General features: G+C 38.3%; 1 protein-coding gene across 3 annotated transcripts in view; it reads left to right on the top strand.

The window, feature by feature from the left end:
* tbcd (tubulin folding cofactor D) overlaps positions 1-6214 on the top strand; it is a 33234-nt gene extending 27020 nt beyond the window's left edge. For 2 of the 3 annotated variants that reach the window (XM_059348405.1, XM_059348407.1), the window contains 9 exons: positions 718-876; positions 1042-1180; positions 3816-3937; positions 4307-4384; positions 4460-4546; positions 4634-4721; positions 5687-5796; positions 5886-5970; positions 6058-6214. In XM_059348405.1, the coding sequence (XP_059204388.1) occupies positions 718-876; positions 1042-1180; positions 3816-3937; positions 4307-4384; positions 4460-4546; positions 4634-4721; positions 5687-5796; positions 5886-5970; positions 6058-6081 (892 nt within the window). In that variant the 3' untranslated portion in view covers positions 6082-6214. The remainder of the gene's footprint in view (positions 1-717; positions 877-1041; positions 1181-3815; positions 3938-4306; positions 4385-4459; positions 4547-4633; positions 4722-5686; positions 5797-5885; positions 5971-6057) is intronic. The other variant, XM_059348406.1, reaches the window with a different exon arrangement.
* Positions 6215-10087: the final 3873 nt, after the last annotated feature.

The raw sequence follows: 10087 nt of genomic DNA on the forward strand, positions 1-10087 counted from the left end.
TAATACAGGAGCATTATCAAAATGATTTTGTAACGTGTACTTTTACTGTTGATTGGACACTAGTTGGTCAAGGTTGAATTCATCCCCCGAGTTTCCTCTGGGCTTTTATTTGGTGTTATTATAGAATAATAATGATAATAATGTCACCTAGCTAAAAGGGTGCAGAAGAAGAAGTTAGTCCATTTTGAACGATGTATTATTTGTTCATTACTTTTATATTATTTACTCAGTTGCATATACTTATATATTTGTATAATTTGATTTTTTTTTTCCAATTTATTTACCAGTTCAATTATATTTAAAGTAGTAGTGAAGAAAATCCACTGTTAAAACTGGCAATACATTCAAGTTGTTTTTAAAGTCTGTAAGTAATTGTGTTAAATTATCACAATCTTAATATTATCCAATAATCTGGATTATAATTTTTGTCAAAATTGAGCATCCCTAGGTAAAAAAATTCCCACCCAATGTTGCCTTTGGGCAAATGAGCTGAATGTGTTTGGTTGAGTTTGATGTGTGGTGTAATTCACTCAATGTATCTCTAGTATTAGGCTGAGCTCCTTCAATACATAGTGTAAAATTGATTAATTTATTAATTGTTTGAATTAATGATACATTAGTGAAGTTTAGAAAAGTGACACCCTGCATGGATTTCTAATTAAATGAGATACAATGATTGCACTAATCTTCTTTATCTCCTATTTTTTAAATATGCAGGGTGAAGTCCATGATGTGCTGCATGGCCCAGCAGGCAGCAGAGAAGATTGACCGCTACAGAGCCCACGCCGGCTACATTTTCCTGAGCCTCCTCCACAGCACGGACCCTGCAGTACTTCACATCCCCCACCGAGAGGAGCTGTTAAGCATTTTTCCTGTGTGAGTCACCCCTGTCCTCAACATGAAGCTCATCCAGCAGCACTGAAAGCTCAAACAGTTGCATTAAACCAGCCTTACACACCAGACTGTTTTGTCAAATATACTTAAAATGTGAAAGTTTGATTATTGTTGATCTTTGTCTCCACTTATTCTTACGTCTTTCAGTGAGACCACAACCACTCTGAACTGGAAATCTCCATCACAAGCTTTCCTTTATATCACCCAGCTGCTTGGGCTGCCCCAGTATCAGTACCACACCCTGCTGGGCCTCACAGTGTCTGTGGGGGGGATCACTGAGTCCACAGTAAGTCAATCTGACAGGAGGAGTAAAACATTGTTAAATCAGAGCAGTATGACGTACATAGGGGTTACAAATTTAAAACAAATGAAAACTCTAAGGTCGTGGAGTACTTAGATGAGTATGTTATGTGTGTATGTGGCTTTTGCAGTCACTTAAATGTTAGACAGCACTGTCCACCACCGTCATCAAAACACCAAATGAGGGAATATGCTTTGAAAAAGATTGTGCAATCTATGATACGGAGCACCTACGCTCTATGCAGCTCATGGTTTCCCCACACCTCTAATACAATTAAAAGGTATTTCAGATGAATTTAGGTAGGGTTGTATGAGGTAACTATCCATTGTCAGTTTATACACGCCCTCAATTCAGAGAAGCAGGAAAGAGTACAGAAACAATCTTGTGTATTTTAGCCACCTGAAAAAATCAATTTCAGTTTAAGTGTATGTTATATTCAGAATAATAATAATAAAAATAATGTCCTCATCCACAGCAGTACATTGCTTAGCTTCTATGACAGTTTCACCTGTCTGCTTCTCCAAAACTGTGGGCGTGCTGACTGCCATCTACTGTAGCGAACACACTGTCTTTGAATGCAGCCTCATATAACCCAACTTCAAAAGTTCCAAAGTATCCCTTTGGAGTTGTTTTCCTTTAATATGTCACCTATCTGTTGTTTATAAAACTTGACTTTCCAGTACAATAGTCATACAGTACAAAATGCCTGTAATTGTATTCACTCTTCAAGGCCATAAACAAGAAGTTCACCTAATAATAATATGGAATGAAAACATAGTGTATGGATTTAAGTTAGAATTATAATTGATTTTAGCATGTTATTGCTCTTGGGTTGGTATAAAGATGTTTGAATCCTGGGAATTGTAATAGAGACACTTTATGGTGTATTGTTGAACATTGCTCATTAGCAAGTTTGGATAGTAGTACAGTAGTAGTAGGATAATGTACAACATTGGACCATTTCTTAAAAAACCTAAATTTTCACAGCACAACATCCTACAACAGGTCCTCACTATTGCGTAGGCAAAGCCAGCTCTTGGTTGATTTTATTCAGGAGAAATTTATGCCAACAGGGGGAGCCATGTGTCTAATGTAGTCTACTTCCAGTCCTCTGCACTGTAGTCCCTTACTCTCTGTAGACAGCCTGGTTTTCAAAGAATTTTTAAAATTACAGTTATCAGACTGTTACTCAGACTAATCTTCACCCCGTCCCTGCTTGCAATACTGTGGCAACCACCTGAGCTTGAGGCATTGATCCAGATTTGTCCAGAACAAATTGATGTGACGGGCCCCTCGTGGTTCTGGCAAGCGAGAAGTTCCTATCAGTTGAATCTTTGCAATTCTGTGTGCTAAATAACAACTTGAACGCATGCCTGATACTTTCCCTCCCTGACCCTTTGCACAGCAGCAGGCACAGCAGGGGCCCAAAACTGGGGATGATAAGATTCTCCCTCCTCCTCCAGTATGACCTAACCTGTTAAAACCAGTCATCTGAAGAGCCCAGCTCACACAGATTTGTGGGGGTTTGGTTATTTTTAACTTTTAATGTTTGTGGATGTAAGAGTAGAAAAATAAGTTTAAAGCCTGTAATAGCAGCAGTGAAGCTAAAGTCATTTGCCAATGGAGGCTGTAAACATATTCCCTTTGTGACGATCTGGCTCTCGTCTTGCTTTTACCTCCAGCTCTTGATGGGAAGATGGGAAGGACTGATATGTTTGTACAGGATTGCATGCAGGAATCTTAGCCAATACTGCATCGATACATGAGCCAAGATTACCATTCTCACACCGCAGGCAGACATACACACAGGCCAGAGAGTGAGGGAGCATCCACTAACTTTCCAGGAACTGCCTTGAAAGCCAGCCTCAGCGAAGAGAGATCATAAGGTCATGCAAAAGCATTAACTGTCAGAGTCAAGTCAAAGTTAATTATAGCCTTTTATCACAAATCATGCTTCAAAGGGCTCTACATATAACAAAAAACACAATGTGCAACGTTCAGAGAATGCATAGAGTGAGACAGACTACATACATTGCACAATAAACTGAATATTTGTTATCTATCTCTTACAAGATAAAAGCAGGACATTGAGGTCAGATCAGGGAGGCAATCAGTGTACCAAGAATGAGAAAAAAAGTACTCATATGGATGAAAAGATAAGATGTTGGTTTCTATGTACCTCTGTGTACTTGCAGCACATTGTGTTGCTATGTTGTTGCTAAGTGTCAAGGTTTGACACTTTGTTTCCTGCACGCTGATGAAATCATTTTTACTGTTTTTCTTTCCGAGCCCCCCTCAGGTTCACACTTACTCACCAATGCACACAGTCACAGGTTTATGTTTTTATCAGTCATATATATTCAAACCATCTATTTTTACTTATGTTTCAGTGGTATTATTTGCTGATAGAGTATACGATGTTTATAGCATGGCATTGTTATTGTACAGGATGTCATGAAATGTTAAGAAATATCCTCATTTATTTTTTATTTGTAAGACAATGATAGTATTAGATAAACAGACGTAGCGATCATGCAACATCACCACAATTTGTAGGACTTTTAATCCACTGTCACCGTCTGCTCCACGTTAACTGTCGCTCTCTGCTGCTTCCCTTCAGGTGCATTTTTCTTCCCAGTCATTATTTGACTATCTGAGAAAGATCCAGGAAGACAGTGATGCGCTGACACAGTTTGGAGATACATTGCTTAACGTCTTCAGAAATAATCTCCGCAATGACAGGTGCACACACAAACAAATTTTTCCTTATCCTGAGAAATACTGAGACTGTGGAGTAATGTGTCACCATTGTCTGTGTAAAAACAAATTCCTAAAATTGGTCTTTTTAAGTATTGTATTATCAGATATGTCCGTTCTGCTTGTATCTTGTTGGTTATTATTACTGTTGATTGAACATTATTTTTTAACCCCATTTTCTGTGTTTGAAAAGTACTATTTATGCAGAATGTTCTTCCAATTAATTTTCTAATATAACATTTATTGTGTTATCAGTACAGTTCATTCTTAACACTAACTGCCACCAGAAAAATAGTATATTATTACTTAAAATATTCTCCTCTCTGACAGTCTTTTTCCTTTCTTTTTTTATAGGGTGTCTATTCCTTTCCTTAAGATGCTCAATCAGATGCTTGCTAACAGCTGCTTTGAAATCTTCACCACACAAGAGAAGTGAGTGTTGTTACAGGTTTGTGTGATGATATGATATGTGTGAGAGCTGAAGTGTTTCTGTCTTTGTTTTCTCAGTCATCCATTCTGTGTGGACCTGTTGGCTCTTATCAAAGAGTTCAAGAAGACCAAAGATATTTCCAAGCTGCGCGCCTGTGTAGCTGTGTAAGTCCCCATGTCAGTGGCATATTATATACTTGACTGAGGCAGAAAATATCATCCTTGTTGACCGTGCTGTTTGTTTTTTCACAGCTTCTGTGGGCTGATTCAGTTCCAGGGTGAGGTGAGGAAGAAGGTTTTGTCCCAGCTGCTGATGCTGCTCTGCCATTCCTTCCCTGTGGTAAGTTCACAAGACAGAAAGACTCACTGTTACTTAATGGGTGTAGAAAGCCACTGACAAGTTGTCTTTCAAATCACCCTTTCTTATGCAAGTAAAATTTGTTGAAATTGCCATTTTTTAAAAAATGTTCTCCACACTGGCCGGTATCAAGACAACTATGAGGTGGTAGACTTTTGTTGGATGGACTGACATGAAATTTGGGATGGACATTCATCAGGATGAATTGTAATAACATCAGTGATCTCCTGGGTTTTCAGTAACCGCCATCAAATCGAGATTTTAATTTTTAATTTGACCAAACGCCTGCCAAACTAATGAGCATGTTAGCATGCTGGTTTTAACATTTAGTACAGACTTCAACATGGCTCTCATGGCCTATATAAACAGAGAAGGCATGATGAAAAAATGACACAAAAATGTGAAATACTCATGGATTATTTTGCATCAAAGCTATTCATTCCAGCTGATGCTAATTTGTGAGAGCTGCAACACTTGTTCAATAAAAAAGATCAAAGATTCACGCAGGCAGAGGACCAACTACTAGGATCCTATTTATTCAGAGCAGAGTCTGCTAGCTTATTTTAGGTAAGTTGTTGTATAGGCTAAGCTACTGTAAGATATTTAATTGATTTTTAGCAAAAAAATTATCTAAATGAATTTGAGTTCCCTCTGGTAAACAGTTACACTTTGTATATTAGGGCTTATTGTGCAAGCTAAGAATTGAAGGAGTAGATCTGGTATGTGTAGATCTTTGTCAGCGTTGAAAGGATTAATAAATAGTTGCCTATGTTTGGGACTAAGAAGCCTCCATGTTTTGATTTTATAAAGTCCCCATGGATAAAGGCACAATTTATAACCCTACATTATTGTGTTCATTTTGAGAATGTTTGTTCAGCACATTCTGTTTGATTTATACCTTTATTCGCAGAAAACTAATCAACTTTTTATTTCTCTTATAACTGCAGATCAGAAAGACCACAGCCAGCCAGATGTACGAGATGATGCTGACCTACGATGATGTCATAGATCCAGAAGTGTTGGATGATGTCATGACCCTGCTAAGTGACACTAATTGGTTAGTGGTCACACTGGATGCAGTTATGAAATATTCTTTTTTTGTTTGGTGTCTTCGTAACACGTTGTTGTGTTGGGTGTCTGTTCCAGGGAGAGCGACATCGCCACGGTACGGACCCACAGAAATCAGCTCTGTGATTGGTTGGGAGTCCCCAGGCCACAAGCAATTACCAAGGTAACTAGGATTTCTGGAGGCAGATACAAACTGCAAATTTATATATGTTTCATCATCATATTAACGCAGATTACTGTCTCTCATCAGCAGAGTCCTGCCCAGGTTTCATGATCACCTGAAATCATAAACACCAGCTGAGAATCACACAGGAGGATGACATGCTGTAAGAGTTAGGAAATGGATCTGCTCCTCTAAAGCTTACCTGTATTGACAGTTTAACAAGATAATAAACAGATGAATAACATCAGCTGTTTCCCCCGTGTTATTATTATTATTATTATTATTATTACTTCAAAGTTACTCTTGCAGTGAAAGAAATCTAGCACACTGTCAATCACTTGTCCTCACATTGTTGACGACGTGTTGGCCCTTTGGCTCTAATCTTATCCAAATCTGTAGGCAACAAGACAAGATTTTGGCTTCAGGTGTGCTCTGGTTTCCGTTTGTAGTTCAAGTCGTTCAGAGGTCAACAAGAGCAAATGCTATGATCTTAACCATTAGGAGAAACCTGAAGCAGCTGTAGAAACGATACCAATTCAAAAAAACAAAATGGAAACGTCCTGCAAATAAATAAAAAATGTGCTGCAGAAAACTAAAACCAAGACATTAACAGTGAACAAAATGCAGTCTAAAATGCAAGAGAAAAACGCTGCATGTCCAGTCCAGAGGTTCTCTGGGCCTCTAGGGGAAGCGCATGGAGCAATCATGTTTGAGTGAACCTTGGCTGACTGACTGCAGATAAATAATTCTTGTGAAAAGCAAAAGAGGAAGAACCTGCATCTTTAAAAAACATTTTGTGACGTCTGATGGTGATTCAGGCTTTTATTAACTTTTAAAATAATTGTATTTATCTGTATTCATATATCCTCATAAACTAGCTTCTTGTAAAAAGATTGAAGATTATTAGTAACGTGAGTAAAATAAATCAACAGTAACCCAAAGCACATCACATTAAGGCACATTTAAAGCTTTCATTGTTGTTTTCTGTGCACAACACCTTTCTCACATGTCCCATTCAGGTCACAGTATAGTGGGACTTTGGAGAAGGTTTCACTCGAGTTGTTTACTTGTAACCTGTACCTGGAGCAACACAGATAGGTGAAACTGAAACTATAGTTTGCATCGACTCCAGGGAAATGGTTGCCATTTAGCCGTTTTGGCACAAGCCGTGGAATGTCACTGGGGCCCTGCTTCCCCTTGGGTCCCATGCAGACCTAGTTTTTCTGCATCGGTGGAGGTGCCAGGGACTGGAGGAGTCCCAGGCCTGATAGTGGAGCCTCCCTGGTTGCCTGTGGAACAGAGGCTGTTGTGTCACAATTGGTCTGGGCTTTCTCATTAGAGTCTGATAGTGGCCGCATTGTCTCATCCGGCGTCCCTGTCCCACACTGACAAAGATATGATTGTTGCATTATTTAAGAATTAGGTGGTTTTTGGTTGTTTATCCTACATGGCAGAAACTCCCCAGGCTTGTAATCACTGTATTGCATTACATTTTTTCTGTAATATGATTATTAATTTAACAAGGTTTGCCTTTCCCATGGAAAACTGACGTATATTTGGGCTCTCGTAAAACTGTAGAAAATGTTATTTTTATCCCATATGTTCTGCTTTCTGTATTTCAGCAGCTCTTGTAAATCTTGCGTGCTGCCAAATCATTTGTAACATCTGGCGATTATTGCCTGCATATTCTTTCACAGTAAATAATCATAAAACCATTGACTTTTATCCCAAAGACCATTAAAACATGTCATCGCTAACTTGTGGTTCTATTTAGAATTTCCAATTTGAAATGGTTCACTTCATTTCATTAGTATGGAAACTCTTCACCATGACACAAAAACAAATGCTCATTTATTTCTGTGGCGATGGTACAATTTAATGATTTTGAAATTTTTAGGTCATTTAAAGAGATTAGTTCAGTTTTTTAAAGTGGCGTTATAATGCACTTATTGTATACACTTAAACTGACGTAGCTTCCTAGGGGTGTGTGAACTGTGGGCGTGACGACCACCATCTAGAGCAGGTAATAAACTAACCGAATAAAACCCCACTTCAAAAAATCTTAACATCCCTTTAAAATTAAAGCCACACTTTGGCGTCTTTTAGCTGTTTCCACCATTCTTATATAAATGAACATAATGACCCTTTCTGATAAATTTGATACAAATGCAATGGTGTGCAGACGTTAATTAAAAACTTCATCCTCATCATACAATGATCAATTGTGGCCAAGAAAAATGAATATATCAATGGTCGCATTGTTATTTGTCTTATCACTGTCTTGCCTAATAACCGCTGAGTTCGTGCCTTTTGACAAGTGGCTTTGCTAGCCTCTTAGCATGCTCATTAACAAGGTTGCATTCACTCTTACCCTCCATGGGTGTTGTTGAATTTGTCTGGCTAGTCCAATATTGCTGCAGCCCATAATTCGACTTTAATTAATTCCCAGCCAGATGGAAATTCCTGTAGTTTCTAATGAAAGAAATGGTGTGTTTCTCTCAGGGCGGATTGATGGTAAAGCGAGCAGCTTTGCTACAGTGCTCGGGGTAGAGAGGAATGCTAATAATTCTAAAAGGCTTACAGTTTGCCGGCAGTAGCCATGGCAATTCTTCCCATACAATGGTGGCCTTTTAGAGGAGTGGGGAAGGGAGGGGGCTGCTCCCTCATTGACTCAGTTTGGTGTGATATTAGGAAGGACCTCTTTGCACTTTCCACTGTTCTGGTTATTATGAGATTAAGTGGTACCCATAGCAGTTTGCCCAAGTTAATGATTATGGAGTGGAGAGGGCAGACCTGTCCATATAGAACATATTCAGGTTGTCTACAGCAGTGCTCATATATATGCTGCATTAATCCCTTTTTTTAAACATAATTCTATGTCCACATATCCAGTCTTACCTCTAAATAAAGAGAAACTTTATTGTCATAATACTATAGTACAACCAAATTTGGTTGCTGTTGAGAAATTATTTGTCTGTTTGAAAGAATAAATAAGTTAATACAGGTTAAAATATAAGTTAACAGTAATATTATTAAAAACAGTTCGTATGTGATTAAAAAGAGATTACATTTCATTGATTTGGAGTTGCATTAAAAAAGACTTCATTTTCCCAAGATGCTCTAGGACAGGGGTGGGAAACTGGAGGCCAGGGGGCGCATACGGCCCGCACCCTAACTTGAAGTGGCCCTCAGTACATGCATACTACATGCATTTGAGCATGAAATCTTAAAAGTCCAGTGTACAAATGCACACAATTACTTCTTGCAATTAATTTTGCTCTGCTGTTCTTGCACTAAAAAAAAAGAAATCACAGTAAGTGGTTATTTTTGATTTGCTTCAAACCTTTTGTATTCTTATTTATACTGCTATACATGCATTTGAGCATGAAATATGTTAAGTTACTGCACTGTAAACATATTTAAAATTGCAGTTTCATCATATCTGGTTAAGTGCATGGTCCTATATGTGGCCCTGTGGTAGTGTCGATGAAAAATTGTGGCCCCCTGCAGCATTTAAGTTGCCCGTCCCTGGGAGCAGAAGTAACGTACGTGATCACGTCAGAGTTTGTTTGCGTTAGACAGCTATGTGGAACCTCGGCGTGAACACACACGCTGTATGTTTTTTGCTCTTCTTTATATTTCACTAAAGAACGTCTGAACATGAAAGAAAAGGTCTCGCTTCATTATTTCTAGTCAAGAAGCATTTTCTGCTACAGTTGACTGCTCTCTTACATAAAAATATCAGAAGACAGAAAAGTAATAAAAAATGAGGAATTGAAGAATTTCAGCACTTTAAAACCAATAAATAACATTGATTGATTGAATTGAAAAAGTGGCAGTTCATGAATAAATAGCAGTCTATAAAATAAATATCAGTTTAGAACATGGATGTAAAAATATTAAGAAAAAAGGTCAAGCTCAAAAAACCCCAGTGCAAATCATTTATGATATAAAGTGCAAATTAAAGTAAATAACACACACACTGTGGATACATCATCCCTCTCAGATCATTGCAGCATTTCCAAAACATGCAGCAGATTAAAGACGGTTCAGAGCTCATGATTGTCATTACGGTTCGTCCTTGTTCTGTGTGCCGGAGGGACAGTCTGAGCGCTTG

Source organism: Centropristis striata, chromosome 13 (genome assembly GCF_030273125.1).
Source record: "Centropristis striata isolate RG_2023a ecotype Rhode Island chromosome 13, C.striata_1.0, whole genome shotgun sequence".
NCBI classification, from domain to species: domain Eukaryota; kingdom Metazoa; phylum Chordata; class Actinopteri; order Perciformes; family Serranidae; genus Centropristis; species Centropristis striata.